We start from the raw sequence: 17,758 nt of genomic DNA, 5'->3' as shown, positions 1-17,758 counted from the left end.
TGCCCCAGAAATGGCAGAGAGCCCAGGGGTTGCCCTGATGCCTGGAGAGAGTGGAGCCCAGAGGTGGTCTCCTCGATGTTCCCCGAGGTTGATTTGGAAAGAGGCGGGCCACTGCATAGGCCCTTGGAAGGGTTGGGACTGCCACTTTCTAAAGCCGAAGGATAAATGACTTTCAGACTTTGAGATCCCATGGCACTTGCCCTGCAGGTTTTACATCTGTGTTTCTTTCAATTTATCCCTATGGAAATGACAATCTATATCCTGTGAATATTCTCCTTTGCATCTTGGCACCAGACAACTTGTTTTGAGATTCACAGGTCCACAGCAGCAAGAACAGAATTTTTTGCACCTGTTTAAGGTGATGCTTGAAGTTGCCAAGTTGACATGTGTTAGTTAGATTCAGTTGTCAACTTGGCCAGGTGAGCATACCTAGTTCTGTTGCTGCGGACACAAGCCAATGGTACGTGAACCTCATCTGTTGCTAATTACATCTGCAGTTGGTTAAGAGGCGTGTCTGCTGCAATGAGTGGCATTTGACTTAATTGGCTGGTGCTTAAATGAGAGAACGCAATGTAGCACAGCCTAGCAGCTCAACATTCCTCATCTCAGCACTAGCAGCTCAGTCCAGGCCTTTGGAGATGCAGAAAGAAGTCACCCCGGGAAAGTTGTTGGAACCCAGGGGCCTGGAGAGAAGACCAGCAGAGACCATCTTGTGCCTTCCACGTAAGAAAGAACCTCAGTGGAAAGTTAGCTGCCTTTCCTCTGAAGAACCAACAAAATAAATCCCCTTTTATTAAAAGCCAATCCGTCTCTGGTGTGTTGCATTCCAGCAACTAGTAAACCAGAACACCTAGTACCAGTAAGCACACAAAGATGGGTGAGTCACTTTCACTACTTTGAGGAACTTATGATCCAATAGAAAGTTTTAAACATACAACTTCATGAATCGTGTGCCACATGTGAGACAAATGACTTGCTCTAGGCACATGACGATCTTTTTTAAATCAGAAACAGAAGGGAGAATACTTGAAGTAAGTGCTGGCACTTCTACCCCAGGATGTCTGGTTGTCACAGCCACGTTGCTCAGGAGGATAGGGACACTGAATTCAGGTGGCAGGGATGGAGCTGCCTTTGTGAAGGAAATGGTTACCAATGTGTGGGTTTAGGATGTAGAAAAATGGGAATGGATGGAAAATAGAGCACCCCAGCTAGTTGGAACAAACTGAAGCAACGGCACAGAGGTGGGGAAGTACAAAGAGAATCCTGGGAGCAATAGATGAGCCTATGTGGCTAGTGCAAAGGGATGGACAGACACACACGCCAAATGGAGCCGCTATGCCCTGACTGGGTGGGATGCCGGATTCCGGGTTAAAGAACTTGAATCACACAAGTCCCACCTTCTGGGAAGTGGGCACCAGACATGATGAAATGAAGTCTGGGGAATATTAGCCTTGTGGCAGAGTCTATGGGGGCATAAAGAAAGACAGGCACTAGAGATCATCACTCTGCCACAAAGTCTTAACTTTCTATTTTTCTTTTCAGTCACTCTTTCTTCTGCTCCTTAACATAATGAGGGAAGTCTATTTCTGCATAGTTAACTTTAAAAAAGAAATCACTTATAAATGGAGTCGTTGGTGGGCTATTTAAGAAAAGGTCCTCTCCTATGGGTACCTAAAGGAAACACTTAAAACAGCATGCTAGAGGCAAGAATTTTACACACTTCATTGTGGGAAGCCAGCCCACCCAGCAAGACAGGCCAGTAGAGTCAATAAAAAAAAAGATTGTTAGAAAATACAATTAGGGGACTACTAAAGCCTCACAAATCCAAACACAGTTTAATCTACAGTATAACCCCATAGGGAGATAAGGGATAGGCCAGTTCCTCCTCTACCATGCAAGGAGCCCACATTTAAACCTGCTGTTATATATATAAAGTCAATTGAACATTCTGATAAATGTGTAACAAATTCAATATGTGATTTAAATGAGCAGGTATGTAATATTTGTTAAGGTACAGATTGACAAGGTGAAGGAAATCACCACATTTTTAGAGAAGTGGTTCCTGAATAATAATTATGCTAAAATAATTTTCAAATAAATTTTTTTGGAAGCATCAAAACAAATTCTACAAATGCCCTACTGGGACTGGGTCATGTAAAATGTATTGAAGGAAAAGAAGTTGTAACAGTAATTATATCATTTTAAATGGACAAAATATTTACAAATACGAGGATTTTTCAAATGCACGATGCTCATTAACAAATGCACGTGAGAGCCCTCACCCCTACCCCTAGTAGACTTGTGTAGTTGATGCCTAAAGAAAAGCTTGAATGAAGACAGTACTTCTTACTGTGTTGAGGCTCCCTTTAGAGTAAGAACCAAGGGCTGTTTATTCAGTAAGGATTCAAAAGAAAGGAAAAAGCAACACTGGGGATTCGTTCTTTTCATCATAAGTTCTGCAAATTTGCTGTCCATGTTCTCCATCTGTTTTCATCTCTCCTAACACAAAGCTGATGGAGATACTCAGTCCCTATCTAAGCTAGGCCAACCATTGAACAAAAAGTAGCTTTTCATTTAAGATCTTATTTAAAAGGAGTGGATTGAAATGTCCTCATTTGAACTTAAAGGCTTAATGAGTCTTGGTGCCAAAAAGCTGGAGAGAGGCCAAGTCAATGAGGACAACTGGGATTTGGCACAAAGACTAGGAAGGACCCTACACAGAAGGCCTATCAAATTCCTAGCCGCCTCCTAAGGCCAAAATGACTCGAGTTTGCCGGAATTCCAATAAGTAACTGGGTTAGAGAAAGAGCTCTAGGCAGGTTCGAAGACACGCTGTGCTCTAACACCTGGGCCTCCATCTAATCATTTACAGAAGGAGGGACTGAAGGATCTAGGTTGTTTATCTGCCAGGGCTGCTGTGAGGACTAAATAGGGATGGGTTTGTGAATACTGAACAAAGCAATGGTAATCAGAAGGACCGGTCTGGAATCACTAACAACTGGGGTAACCATACATCCCTGTTTGCCAAGGATATTCTTGGATTCCACCTGTTGTTCCACCCGGCTAATACCCCTTTCAATCTCAACAGTGTCCCGCACTGAATGACAATAAACGATATGGTGACTCTCCTAATAAACCATTGAGTCAAACTAATCTCATTTCTTTTTCAGTAGTTCAGGAAAATATCACATGTGTAGTCTATTTTAGATAAGGTCTCTTTACAAAAGTCCATGGAAATGATGCAAAAGCATGAGCTAGACCTAAAACAATTACATGGAGTCTTGATCAGTTGACTGGCAGTTCCCAGAAGAAGCTGTTCATTGACAAAGGTCTACCCTGCCCCCCGTACCAGCAAGGTGGGGTTTTTTCTGAGGCCTTGTTCAGCTTGATCTCTGCAGAGGCCGTACAATACACCATCTTCTTGACTCCCTTTGTTTCCTTGACATCGCACTTTCCTGAGTTTCCTCTCAACTCTTTGACAGTTCTTTTGTGAGCTTCTCTTTCTCCCTCCCTGGTCCTATGGTCAAGATTTCCTCCAACTGAGGCCATCCATCATCTCACCCACAAGCTCCAGGCCCTCATCCCAGCAGCCTACAGGACTCACTTTCTAGGTGGGCTGTCTATATTCCAAAAACAACCTGGCCAAACTGCAATCATGACCTGTCCCAAATAATTAAGTACCCTTTCGAGCTGGCATCAAGGGTCCCACTTCATGTCACTAAGGATTGAAACCCTGAAGTTGTTGCTTAGCCTTTTCTTTTATTCATTGCCAAACCCTACTAAGCCCTGCTGACGTCTTCAAAATTATTCTCATTCCCATTATTATGAGTATCAAATCCAAATTCCTTATATGGCTTAAAAGGCCCTGCACAATTCAGTTCCTACTTCTCTCTGTTCACCCTCATCTTATACCATCACCACCTTGTTATTTACATTTTGACCAAATAAGCCTTCTTGCAATTCCTCATTCCATAGAGCTTCTTCCTGTCTTAGGAATTGCAAACATGTACTCTTTGGGTCTAAAACACATTTCCTCCCCACTTCTATATCTTCCCCTTTTTCCCAGATAATTTCTACATCATTCAGGTCTCAAATGTCACTTCCTCAAGGGAACCTAAGGTTTTTTCCCATAAGGAATCAGGATTTAGGTTTTAGAACTAGTCAGCGTTTCCCAGCTACATGGTTTTACTTGCAAACTATACTAGAAACTCACTACAACTGTAAATTGGTTCTTAAAAAGGTTAGTTGCTTTGTAAGCTCAAAGCAGCATACTCACTTCTGACTCAGAACCTTTCGTCCTGTTGTTTCCCCCTTGTAGGACATCCTTCTCTTTTCCTCAGCTAATTCTCAGCTGAAGAAAAATTCACTGGTGGCAACACGTCCCCAGTAACTGTTCCCTAAATCACAACAATCTTCCTTTATTTTAACCTCTTACAGGATTAAAACTTGGTTATTGTTGCATTTACTCATGCACTACTTTACACTGTAACTCAACCACTTTGTGTGTGTTCAGTCTGCAAGCATATTATAAAACTCTTGATTACCGGACATCATGTCTTACACGAGTGTTTAATTTGGTGCTGCACAATGCATGGTCAATATCCAATAAGTTCTCTATGCGACAAAATATCTCCACACAAAGCTATCCCAATCTGTCCTAGAAGACTAGTTAGTACATATCTGTGGCACACCATATCTCATGCTGAAATTATGACAAGAATCCAAGACAAGCCCTCTTTCTTAGAATAAGCAGCTCATTCATCAGCAATGATATAAACAAGTGTTTGCCAACAGATTTCTTATCACCAGAAAATTATTTCAGCAACATAATAACTAAGACAAAAATCCACTAAGGCCTTCTTTATTGGCCACTTTTGCAGACTAACACATTCGGATTTTGCATTTCCTGAAATTGGGTCTGTACAACAAAATCAATATATATACAGTTCCAAGGTTCTTAGGAAGAAAGAAGCTGAAATGGAGTTTTACACTTAACGAAAGCAACTACTTCCATCCTTCGGCCTTCCAGTCTATAGTTCAATATATGGAATTGTGTGTGTGTGTGTGAGTGTGTGAAAAGAAAAAAAGAGGGAGCAAATGATAGTATAACATTGACTATAACAGCTAAGATTGGGGAGGAAGTTAAATATAATCACTGATGATCAGTAACTTAGGTAAAAATCTTACTACTGGCTCTCAATTTATTCAACAAACTTTTAAAATGGACCTATTCTATGCCAGACCAGCATCCACTGCAGGAAATACAGCAATAAATGGAAGGTGTCTTCAAGAAGTGTCTAGTCTGGTACAGGAAACAGATGTGGGGACAAAGAGGTTAGAGCCGTGGCAACTGCTAAAGCAGGGGTGAGCACAGGAATTGAGAAGCACGGAGGACAAACCCATGACCTGCCTGGAGGGTTCCGGAACAGCTGCCCAGAGAAAGCAACGGCACAGACTAGATGTGGGTCACGAGGGAATGGGAGGAAATGACATCACCTCAGAGGTCAAGGTTACTGTTTTCAAAACAATCATTCTAGGCCTCAAGCCCTGCCAGCCAAAGTTCATTATTCACAGATGTCCAAGTTTGTGAGGGGCCCAGACTCTTTGTTTCTTTCTTGCCCAGTTTCTGATTACTGGCTAGGCAGGAGAAGTCAGAAGTAAAATCTAAATCTGTCCACCCTGTGGCTCCTTGGCAGCCCTGGTAAGAGATTTGATGGGCGGTAGTGGCAGAGTAGCACTGACCATGTCATACCCATAACCAATTTGGAGACTATTTCCAACAATAATAATGAGAACAGCTAGTGGTGCAGAGTGTCAAGCAAATTCCAGATACTTCGCTAGGCACTTGACTATATTCTCTTGCTGGAATCTCTCGGGGACCTTATCAAGTAGTAATTTTCCCATTTTTTTTAATGATGAGGGGGGAAAAGTTAACATTTAAGTTCCTGCTATATTCCTTAGGAGACAGGTTTTCTGCCGGCAATACCCCAAGGAAGGGATGATCTTTGACAAAGAGCTTTACCCACATTATCATTTAATTTAACCCTCAAAACAGCCCTATGAATTAGGGACAATTATTATCTGTTTTTATAGATGAGTAAAATGGGCCTCAGAGAGGTTAGATAACTTGCCTAAGGACACACAGGAAGGAATGCAAGGATCATAAGCTATCTACTAGGTTGAATCATAGGAAGTCACACTATTTGACTCTTTGGGGTCTTAACTAATTCAGCAATTGCATAGGATTCAACTTAGGAGTTTCAAAGTCAATCAACTTTCCACTATATTCTTTCATAAAAGGATTTGAACTGGTTTGTGTTAAATATTTTTCTCTGGCTGGCTAAAAAGAAAAAAGGTCAGGGACAGGGGCTTGTGAGAAGAAAAATCAAACCACAGAGAAGAAAGGAGGGCATGTCTGCAAGAACCAGGGTAAAATTACACAATTACACACTGAAATTTGGTCTTTGCATCTCTGAATGGGCAAGAATAGAAAGGGCCACAGAGGTTATCTGTGTTCTGCCTTTGCAAGGAAGCATTTGGAAATGTGAAGGCGAGTGTGGGGGTTGTTCCCATGACTGGGAGGTACTCCTGGCCTGCAGCAAGCAGGGGCCAGGGATGTGTAACATCTTGCAATGGATGGAACTGTTCAAAAGCATCAAGGAACTGTTCATAATAGGCCAATGGCATTCCTGGGGGGAACGTGTCAAATATAAAACCCACCTGAGGGACAGTAGGATATTGGAGCAGCACCCTAGAGTCTCATTAGTGGGGATCCCTTAGACCTCCTGGAAGAAATAGTTAAAGGAACACTAGAAAACTCAGGACAGAGATGTCAGGACTGATGCCAAAGAAAGAAACATTGGCCCCAAGCCCTGGAAGGAAGCAGTCTCAGGAATGGAGAGGCAGACCCTGAAATAGGACAGAGTGGAAAGGCAAGGGCTCAGGCTGGGCGGCGGTAAAAGGTCACGAGGAGAAACCCGTGGGTTCAGCCCCAAGTCCTTCAGCCCATTTCTAGAGACTCATATGCCAAGTGATTCAGTTGGGGGTTGTCAAAAGGAGAGAGGGCATGTCTGCAAAGGTTCACTGGAAGAGATATTTAGGAGAGAAATCTCTTCCCCAACTTCAAGTGCCTCAAAACGATTGTGAATATCTCAGTAACAGCGGAGGCATCAGAAGAAATATGGCAATTCTAGAGAGCATTAGCCCAAATGCCTGGTGAAGAGAGGTTATAAGCCTGGGAGGGGTCTCAGAGCAAAGAGCAGTTATCACCTAAGGGCTGAGGGAACAAGCCTACAAAGGAAACCCCGTTCCTTAGGAGACAGGTTTTCCGCTGGCAACACCCCAAGGAAAGGTTGATCTTTGACTTCAGTGAATCTCTGCCTTACCTCACCCCACCTCAGAAGGAAAATTCACATAGTGGTTTAAGAAGAAAAGGCTAAAGGAATCAATTTCTGGCAGGAAAGGTCTGGAAGCACAAGTTCTTCTAACGCATCCTTCTTTGACTGTAACTTACAGAAGTCTAACGCAGACCAGAGACCTAGTAAACATTCAGTAAATCCCCTTTAAACTCACCTTTTCTTTACTAGAAGTTCTGAAAATCAGATGTCCTGGTGGGATGTGAGAGTCCCTCAGGAGGCCTCTTTTAGTTTGGTTTTCCAGCAGCCAACCCCTCTTCTTTGATAACAGCTTCCTCATTTTCAGACGAGGAACTTCCCCTCCCTGACTTTCCAGAAGTGTTGGGCAGTTATGAGGGAGGGGGAGAGGGTGGGGGATATTAATCCCACATCCTGGTTCCAAGGAAGGACAAACCCAAACTTGGCCATTCAGGTTGGTTCCCAAAATGGACACAAGACCCAATCTGGGTCAGTGAAGAGCAGGCACCAGGACTTTTGTTAAAATTACTCAGAAAGATTATCTGTTTCTCCTGCTGGGATTACAAAACTGGTATAATATAAACTGGGAGTTAATGCTGGCTATCTTTGTGTCACCACATAGGAAGAATTTACCTAAGGGCCAAAGCCCATAGAGAAGAAAGCAGAACCAAGAGGTGATAGATAGCTAAATAGATGATTAGATACAGATAGACATAGAGAGAGACAGAGATATAGAAAGAAAGTTCTCAGTTCCTTGTAGGAAAGGTCTAGAAGCACAAGTTCTTCTACAGCATCCTTCTCTGAGTGCTCCTTACAGAAGTCTAATGCAGGCCAGAGACTTAGATGACCCGTTCAAGCATGGGAACAGTTATGCCTGCTACTGGTATGTTTTTATATGATTTATCTCTGTGCTTCTCATTGACATGAGTCAACCAATTCCTATATTTATTTAAATTATCTGAGCTGTACTTCTGTCACTTGCCACTACAGGAACTGTCACCAGCAAACCTCCCACCCAAAAGAAGAAAAACAGCCTAGTCTTCAAATGTAGATGATAAAATAAAACCCATTATTTTGCTGTATCTCCACATATAAGAAAAGAGAGAAAGTGAAAAAGCAGCTCTATGTTGGCCGGGGGAAACAAAAGTTTAAGTGATTTCAGACTCTTTCTCCCTCTAAAATAAGACTCTCACCAATGATTTCCCAAAGTGAACAGAGGAACTTGCTTTTTATTGGTTTCTATAATTCAGTCATTGTGACCCATCCTCAGAAAAAAAGAGACTATTCCAATCATTAGAGACAGAAGTTCAAGGAAGCCCTTTCTTTTCTCTAGAAATGACCACCAAAAACTCAAAAATGTTTAGAGAATTGTCCCCAAAGGGGCAACAGGAAAGCAGAAGAAAATTTTTTTAAAGGGGAAGGGAAGAATTCCTCTTTCTCCTTACACTGTATGTGGTGACTAAATGAAATCTTTCTGTAAAGGTTAGAAACTCTTGGTTTTACATTTCAAGACATACCTAAAAGTGAAGTCAACTTTTCAACCTTCTAAACCAATACCACCAAAAAAAAAAAAGATAAACCAATACCACCACCTTAAGTCCATAAGTAGAAATGTGACTTTTATACAGTACCAGCGAAAAAACATGAGATTGTGAAGTACTTAGAAGGTAATTTTCTTGAAGTTCTTGCAGTGAATATTTTAGGTAAGAGAAAAATGCTAAGCCACTAGAATACTTTCTCATTCACACATCTCTACCTTTCCAAAGGTAGAAGATCTTCACTGAAGATAATTTTAAAATATTGAAGGGTTACAGTAAACCCCATTTGTGAGCTGTACTTTTCTCAGAAATTAAGGAAAAATCACAGCGGCCATCTATGTGTGCAGGGTTCCTATGACAAGTTCCTAGTATGTCAAGCAGAATGCCTCATTCTCTGAAGATGCCCTGCCTCTCCATGCCTTCCCTTCGAGGCCCTCCCTCTTTGGAAGCTTGTCAAAAATAGTGGTATTGGTGAATCCATTAGAACTTTGGCCAGGGTAGGGCATCTGGCCTTGCCAAAAGTGAACACTGAGATAAAGCCAGAATTGGAGGATGTCATGGTCAGGTTCATGTGTCAACTTGGCCAAGTGGTGGTACCTGTTTGTCTGGTTGGGCAAGTGCTGGCCTGCCTGTTGCAATGAGGACATTTCATAGAATTAGATCATGATCACGTCAGCTGCATCTGCAGCTGATTTCACTTATAATCAGCCAAAGGGGAGTGTCTTCTGCAATGAGTGATGCTTAATCTGATCACGGGTAACCTTTTAAGGAGGATTCAGAAGAGACAGGTCTTCCTGTTTCAACTGGTGAGCCTCTCCTGTAGAGTTCGTCCAGACCCTCCATCAGAATTGTCGGCTTCACAGCCTGCCCTGAAGATTTTGGACTCTGTTTTCCTGTGGTCACATGAGACACTTTTATAAATTTTATATTTGTGAGTGTTCCCTGTTGATTCTGTTTCTCCACAGAACCCTAACTAACATAGAGGATAATATGAAAACAAATTCAAACATGAACCAACTACCTACACAAACCCACAAAAGCCCTACAATCTAATCTTTGCTGTACTGATTTTACAATCTTCGAAATTCTACATTGCAGTTGTATTAACAAAACAGTTCTGCTGTTATTACCTACCTCAGCCATTCCCTATGGAGAATTTTTAAATAATTAAGGGAAGGATGAAAAGTAAGGATGTTAGTGGATTAATACACATTAATACAAAGGATTCTATGACTTCACAGTGACACTCAGAAAAGGAAGAACTGAGGGAGGGAACGCTCTCATGTAGAGAGGATACAAGAGTGCCAACTAATTTAAAAAAAAAAAAAAAGGACAGAACAGAATTAGAAAAAATAGAATAACAGAGCGAGGAAATCACCATTTGGCAGCCAATAACATAATGATTGTTTCAGGAAAGTATAATCAGTGGATACTAAACCTATTGAGTGAAAAAAAGTTTTTTGAGGCCTCAAGTTCTTTCCACAGGCTCAGAGTATCTCCCACAGATTACAAAAGGGGAAGGTGCACTAAGGATGCTTAAATCTTGAGGACACCATGTTTACAAATTGATCAAACCTAATACCACCAATAATGGGGCAAACTACGTTCCATGGTACACCGAGAAAGTCACACCATCACCCATGAAGTACCCTGGCCAAAACCATCTAACCTGAATCTAATCAGGAGAAAACAATTAGACAATTCCAAACTGGGGCACATTGTACAGCATCTGTTCTAGTTTGCTAGCTGCTGGAATGCAACACACCAGAGATGGATTGGCTTTTAATAAAAGGGGATTTATTTCATTAGTTCTTCAGAGGAAAGGCAGCTAACTTTCATCTGAGGTTCTTTCTTACATGGGAAGGCACAGGACAATCTCTGCTGGCCTTCTCTCCAGGCCTCTGGATTCCAACAACTTTCCCCAGGGTGATTTCTTTCTGCATCTCCAAAGGCCTGGGCTGAGCTATGAGTGCTGAGATGAGGTATGCTGAGCTGCTTGGGCTGTGCTACGTTGAGCTTTCTCATTTAAGCACTAGCCAATTAACTCAAACATCATTCATTGCAGCAGGCACGCCTCTTAGCCGACTGCAGATGTAATGAGCAACAGATGAGCTTCGTACCATTAGCTCATGTCCACAGCAACAGAACTAGGTACCTTCACCTGGCAAAGTTGATAACTGAATCTAACTACCACAGCATCACTTCCTGGACCTTTCAAAAACCTTAATGTCATGAAGGACACAGAAGGCTGGGTTAAGGAGACTAATGAGACAGTAATCAAATGTAATTTGTGATCTTTGGATTCTAGACTTTTTTGTTGTTGTTTTTTTTGTTGTTTTAAGGACACATCGAAGTCTGGGACGCTTACATCCTCTTTAGTGATAACTATACTTGCATTCTTAAATATCCTATTATCAAAAGTTACATAATAAAAATAAGTGTTTAAATAGGATAAAAGGGATTGGGAGTATAGCTCTTCAGGTACACGTAGTTTATTTCCAGTAGGACTGTTAATTATAAAAGTTTTGTTTCTGTTTTAGTTTGCAGGTGGGGTGGAGGGATTGGAGGCTTGATTTTGTTTAAGCTAAAAATAAAAACTAACACAACCATCCCTTAATGTACACAGGAGTTCCTCAGTCCCCTGTATCACATTTGGCCTTAAATTTACACTTTTGCCTATAACATACAGAAGAGCTTCCAAGGTAAAAGATACATCAGCAAAGTGGCAGTCACGTAAACAAAGTGGCTGCATGTTCCTATTTTTGTACAAAATAACTTTTTCCTTATTTGACCAGTATTAGTTCCTGGTTACAATAATGCTCTAATAGTAGCTAAGTAATACAAAATATGTTTCATAATTTATTAACTGCAGTATATGTATTTTTTTCATCACATAGTTGTACATTCGTCATCATGATTATTTCTTAGAACATTTGCATCAATTCAGAAAAAGAAACAAGAAAACAGAAAAAAATTCATACATACCATACCCCTTACGCCTCCCTTTCATTGATCACTAGCATTTCAATCTACTAAATTTATTTTAACATTTGTTCCCCCTATTATTTATTTATTTTTAATCCATGTGTTTTACTCATCTGTCAATAAGGTAGATAAAAGGAGCATCAGACACAGGGTTTTCACAATCACACAGTCTCTTTGCAAGAGCTATATCATACAATCATCTTCAAGAAACATGGCTGCTGGAACACAGCCCTACAGTTTCAGGCAGTTCCCTCCAGCCTCTCCATTACACCTTAACTAAACAGGTGATATCTATATAATGTGTAAGAATAACCTCCAAGATAACCGCTCGACTGTTTGGAATCTCTCAGCCATTGACACTTTATATTGTCTCATTTCGCTCTTCCCCCTTTTGGTTGAGAAGGTTTTCTCAATCTCTTGATGCTGAGATTCTAGATTTTTTAAAATCAGGGGGATACTGTTAAAATTTAAGTATAGACTACATTAGACATTACTATATTATTGTTAAAGGTCTTGAGGGGTTATGCAGGAGAATATTCCTGCTTTTAGAAGACCCACTAAAGGATTTAAGAACTGTCATGATGTTTGCTTCTTGCTTTCAAATGGTTCAAGAAAAAAGAGGCATTATACACACACACACACACACACACACACACACACACACACAAAGAGATAAAATAAATATGGTAAAATGATAATAATTAGCACACACAGGTACAGGGTATATGGGAATTCATTATATTATCCTTACAACTTTTCTATAAATTTAATTTTTTTATTTAATTTTTAAAAAATAAAAAGTTGAGGAAAAATCTTGTAAAGAAACTCCTGAGAAAACCTTTTGCAAAAAGGCATTTGATTTATCCAAGTAGCTCTTTTTGCATGACCCAAACGCGATTACTTAATTTTACAAGAGTAAACAATTTAGAACTAAGACTAACTCTACAGTTCCCATGATACAGACAAGGTTTGGCAAACTTTTTCAATAAAGGGTCAAATGGTAAATATTTTAGGCTTCATGGGCCACCTATGGATTCTGTCACATATTCTCGTGTGTATGTTTTTGTGTTTGTAACCTTTAAAAATACAAAAACCATTCTTAGCTCTTGGACCAGTACAAAAGCAGTTCAAGGGCCATAGTTTGTCAAACCCTGATATAGATGACATTCCATAACAGTCTACCTAAAGAATAAAATCACAGCCAGGAAAACAGGGCAGAAACTTTCCTTTCTGGAATTATTTCAAAACAGTTTGTCTGGGGTTGGCATCATCAGCAACTCCACACTGGGAGAAAATCTTTAGGGAATGGTTCTTTGCAATGATCCTCTTTTACCCTTAATTCCTCAAAGCCAGCGCAGTGTTCCATGAATAGTTCTAACAGTGTGACGCTTGTCTCGTGTTTGCAGCTATGCTATATTTTAACCCCAGATATTATTTTTTAAGTGACTAAGCAGGAAATCCACATCATTTGAGCATTAAACTTCCAAAACTTCACTTACACACACCTGATCAAAACAACAGAGGAAGAAAGAGACAATTACAGCAAAAACATACATACGATAATTCTTTTTGGCACATGTACTCTATTTTATACTTGTTATAAATACATTGTACATTTATGCATAAGTATTACTGTACAGGATTGCAGATGCAAAATCACATATACTCTACTCCATGGGTGATTTTCATGCCACTCAGTTTCCATCTTATATGCTGGCTTTAGGTGCCAGTGGGGTTTTTTTGTTTGTTTTTTTAATATTTCTTGACTCTGTTATATCTAGTACGGGTCCACCAGGCTCCTTCACCGCCGTCTGGTTTTGATGGCTCTACCCTACATCCCTGGCTGACCACAGCCCCCTATCCTTCCAGCTCTCTAGTGCCCTTGCTCTTACCATACTGCATTTTGAAGCCAAAATGGACTGCCAGACCCTGGATGCTTACATTTTCCCAAGACTACAGCCCCTACACAGGTCTCTCTCCATCCCTGCCCAGCAGAGCCCCAGTGATTCATCCACTGCACTGCCCTTCTCCCCACATGCTAGATTTTCTAGCACTCCCTCCCTGTACCACCCCCTGCTTTCCTCTCTATTGAAATTCACAACTCTAGACCCAGGACAGTGGCTAAGAACATAACAGAGGAAACAGACTGCCTGAATTAGATCTATCTTAGATGCACAATCCTAGTCATTTAATCCTCTGAATCTCAATTTTCTCCTCTGTAAAATGGAGATAATAAAGGTGCCTTCTAGACCACAGGTAAGTTTGGAACCAGGCTGGTAAGAGAAAAACCAGGCCCCACAGCCAGAAGATGCCCTTCTGTTTGACAATAACTATGACATGCTTTTTTCAGAATCATATAAGCAAATAAGGAAAGATTCTGTGCGCAAGTGTCTATCCATAGCTGCAGCTAACATCTAGCGCTGATCCAACTCAGACAAAAAGATAAGAGCTTGTTGAACCAAAGAAAGAGAGCTCACCAATATTTATATATATTTGCCAACTGGGCCATAGCAATGTTACAGGACAACAACTGGACTTCTACTTTGACTACCACGAAGTTTGGAAAGCCCCAAATGATTTTTAAAAAGAGAACCATATATCACAGAAGTCCCATTCTAAGTACAGCTGAGCTGCTAGTCTCCAAAATTAAAATTTGTTGCGAGCTCTTCCTATATATCTAAATGTTGCCACATGGGTGGTAGCAATGAGCTAAACTCCTGCATCACCAGCATCTACAAAATCCTCTCTGGTTCTCAAGAGTGGTACAGCCTTAAGCTTTCTCATCTGCATTCCAAAGACAGGTGTTTAAAACCTGTATGGGTCCATTGTTCCTGAGACCTCCAAACTGAGCTTCCTACCATTGGCCACTGCCAGCTATTAACCCCACACCTGAAACGGTGCACGCATGTCCCCCTCCTTGTCAGCGTGGCCTTTGAACACAAGTCCCAGATTATACACGTGCTAGACCCAGTCTGTGGCAGCCCAATCTGTTCAGCTCAGGTAACACCTGGCCATGCCCTTACCCCTGCCTGTATAGATGAGGAGGGGACACTCCTTCTCCACTGTCCCCAATCCTCATTGCTTTCAGCTTCTGGGTAACAGTTTTGTTTTTGTTTTGTTTTGTTTTGTTTCTCATGCTCTGCAGGGCCTGAACTTTAAAATTTGTTTGTATCTAGTTTCTCTGGCTGCTGACCCAGCTTTCCCTCAAAGACTCTGGCTGGGACTCAGCTACTACTGCTTTCCTTGCCTCAGACTACCTAGGTAATGTACTCCACCTTGAGCAGAGTCTTGACTAGTGCTGTCAGGAGAAGTCCCACTGGGAAAGCCAGGACTGGAGTCACTGGTCCTGAGACTCTAAAACTCATGCTCTTTCAGTTACATCAGTGGGTTTGGTACCAAGATCCTCCATAAAGGACAAGACAATTACCTACTTGTCTTGGGGTTTGTTCTACCTACCTAACCAGCAGCATTTATCCATGTCTTCTGTGCTGGCCTATTCCCTCAGTTTCACCCTCATGCTGTCAGCAGTTCAAGCCCTTTATTTATACAAAGAAGCCCTGCTATGATCTGTGCCTCCATATTTTCTGGCCTAGGGCCTTAAACCCATCTCTCCATCCCTTAATTGTTATTAACATGGCTGTAAAAAACCAATGTCCCACTGCACACACATAATTTAACTCAACAGTGACTAAGAAAGAAAAAAAATCTGTGCGCAAATGCCCCAAGATTCAGAGCCTTGTGTTTAGACAAGCCCAGCTCGAATCCAAGGTCATGCAGGTGATGTTATTCCCTGAAGACTTACTCTTGGGAATATAACGGAAAGGTGGGTGCCACCAAGGATCTCTGGAGCAATTGTAGGTAAACATAAATTGGTATCAAAGACTCACTTCAATTAAGCTAAAACAGTATGACCCACATAAATTAGATTCGATTCTGGCTAGTCTGTTAAGATCAGAAGCACTAAGCACAAAAGCACTGGAAAAGCAAGCACTAGAACAGAAGGGACGTCTTGGAAACTATTTGGGTTTCTCTCCAGTGAGATGCTAAACTAATTGGGGTTTGCTTAAGGGATGAGCTCTGATTTCAATTTAATAAAGGGAAAATAAGTGGCCAGGGAAGAAAAGTATAAGGAGGAGAAACTCCATAGGAAGAAGGGCATGGAAACAGCAATAGGTGGACATAAATTTTTCTTTGATGAAAGAAGGCGGTGAGGAGGCAGGAAAAAAAATGTTGGCATGAACTATGTTGAATGTTCCTACAGAATAATCTACATTTTTAAAGGATTCCATGGTTTTTAAAGTACCTTACCCACATCATCTTGTTTAAATGCACAAAAATCCTATGAAATAGGCAGACCTGTAAAAATTTTTATTACCATTTTAGAGGGGGGGAAATAAAGAGACTAGAGGAGGTTAAATGAATTCACTGAGGTGAAAACACCGATCTGGGGGGCAAGACTCAAGTCCCTTATCCTTAGGCTGTATAACACATGCTCTCTCAACTCTATCAGTGGATCCTAAACAAGAATAAGTAGCCAAACATAAGAGTCCATTATATGTGATTCCATTTACATAAAGCTCAAGAACAGGAAAAAAGATTCTATGGTGAAAGAGATCAAAGTTGTGGTCTACAGGGGTTGGGGTGATCGCGAGGGACATGAGGGAATCTTCTGGTCTACATCTTAACTGGGGTGTGTTACACAAATGTGAACACATCTGTCAAAGCCCATCAGATTGTGTGTTTAGGAGTCATACATTTCATTACATGTAAGTTTCACCTCAATAAAATAAAAAATCAGTATCCAATTCCAGAATCTATTAAACAAATACAAAATTTGAAATCTTAAGTTGAAGTTTATGTCCAACCATCTCTAAATACTAAAAGTGTAGCTTATTTTATGATTGGAATAGCTTCACAGAAAGTTCTGGAACCCATCATCACAGCAGCACTCTATGGCAGAGCCCAGCTTCCAAACATAAAATTTAAACACTGCTGTTATTGTTCAAATTTGAATTTTTCCAAAAGCACAAATTAAATATATTCAAAATAACTCAGTGAAGTGTGCCCAGCAAGGAACATTACCTGGCATGCTTTTAAGATGTTGTAAGTAAATCCCAGCATGGTTTTCACTTGGAACAAGTTGCTTTTGTCTGGGCTGAAAAAAGGTGGGGAGGGGGGTGGGAGGGAAAACTACTACTTACATTAAATTAGTTTGATATAAGTACATCTGACAATTACCTGGGTCCAAATTCCCACGTGGTAAAAGTTGGCTGGACCTCAGAAACAGCTACCAGAACCTCCTCCAATTTACATTTTTCCCCAGTCCCCACCACTCCTTACCATTATATCAACAATTCTTCACCTGCTTGTTTCCTAGCAAGCCTACACAAATTTTTTGTGTATGTTGCAGAATCAAACTGTGGATAAATCAAAAAGCGAACACTGGAAGCTGTACATACAAACTGTTGGCTTTTCTTGAATAAAAACAACTGAATATAAGGCTATACTTACTCGCAGAGAAGGATTCCATTTTCTAACCCTGTCCGAAAATCTTTTTCACCAAAACTTCTGCCAGTTACTTGCTGAAAAAGAAAAAATAAAAAGAGCATAAATTTTTGTCTTTTTATTCAGGAAGTTCAATTATTTTTTAAATATTAAAGAGCTTTGAAATGACTGGTGATGATCCAAGAATAGGAAAAATCTGTTAGGTCTGAATTTCCTTTCCATCGTGTAGCTTTGCCTAGATCAGCTAAACTTAAAATTTAGACAATTGCTTTGAAGCTTTTTTTTTCCCCTAATAACTTAAAAATATCTGTTCTTTCTGATAAGAATTTGTTACTTTTTGGGTTTGGCCATGTTAAG

At 40.7% G+C, this 17,758-nt stretch overlaps 1 protein-coding gene across 18 annotated transcripts in view; it reads right to left on the bottom strand.

Annotated features, from left to right (window-relative positions):
* The window catches only part of LIMCH1 (LIM and calponin homology domains 1), a 388,350-nt gene that overhangs the window by 221,979 nt on the left and 148,613 nt on the right, over positions 1–17,758 (bottom strand). For all 18 annotated transcript variants that reach the window (XM_077136731.1, XM_077136732.1, XM_077136733.1 and 15 more), the window contains exon 2: positions 17,408–17,478. In XM_077136731.1, the coding sequence (XP_076992846.1) occupies positions 17,408–17,478 (71 nt within the window). The remainder of the gene's footprint in view (positions 1–17,407; positions 17,479–17,758) is intronic.

The sequence above is a fragment of the Tamandua tetradactyla genome, chromosome 19 (genome assembly GCF_023851605.1).
Source record: "Tamandua tetradactyla isolate mTamTet1 chromosome 19, mTamTet1.pri, whole genome shotgun sequence".
Classification (NCBI taxonomy): domain Eukaryota; kingdom Metazoa; phylum Chordata; class Mammalia; order Pilosa; family Myrmecophagidae; genus Tamandua; species Tamandua tetradactyla.
This window is presented reverse-complemented; position numbering and strand designations above follow the sequence as displayed.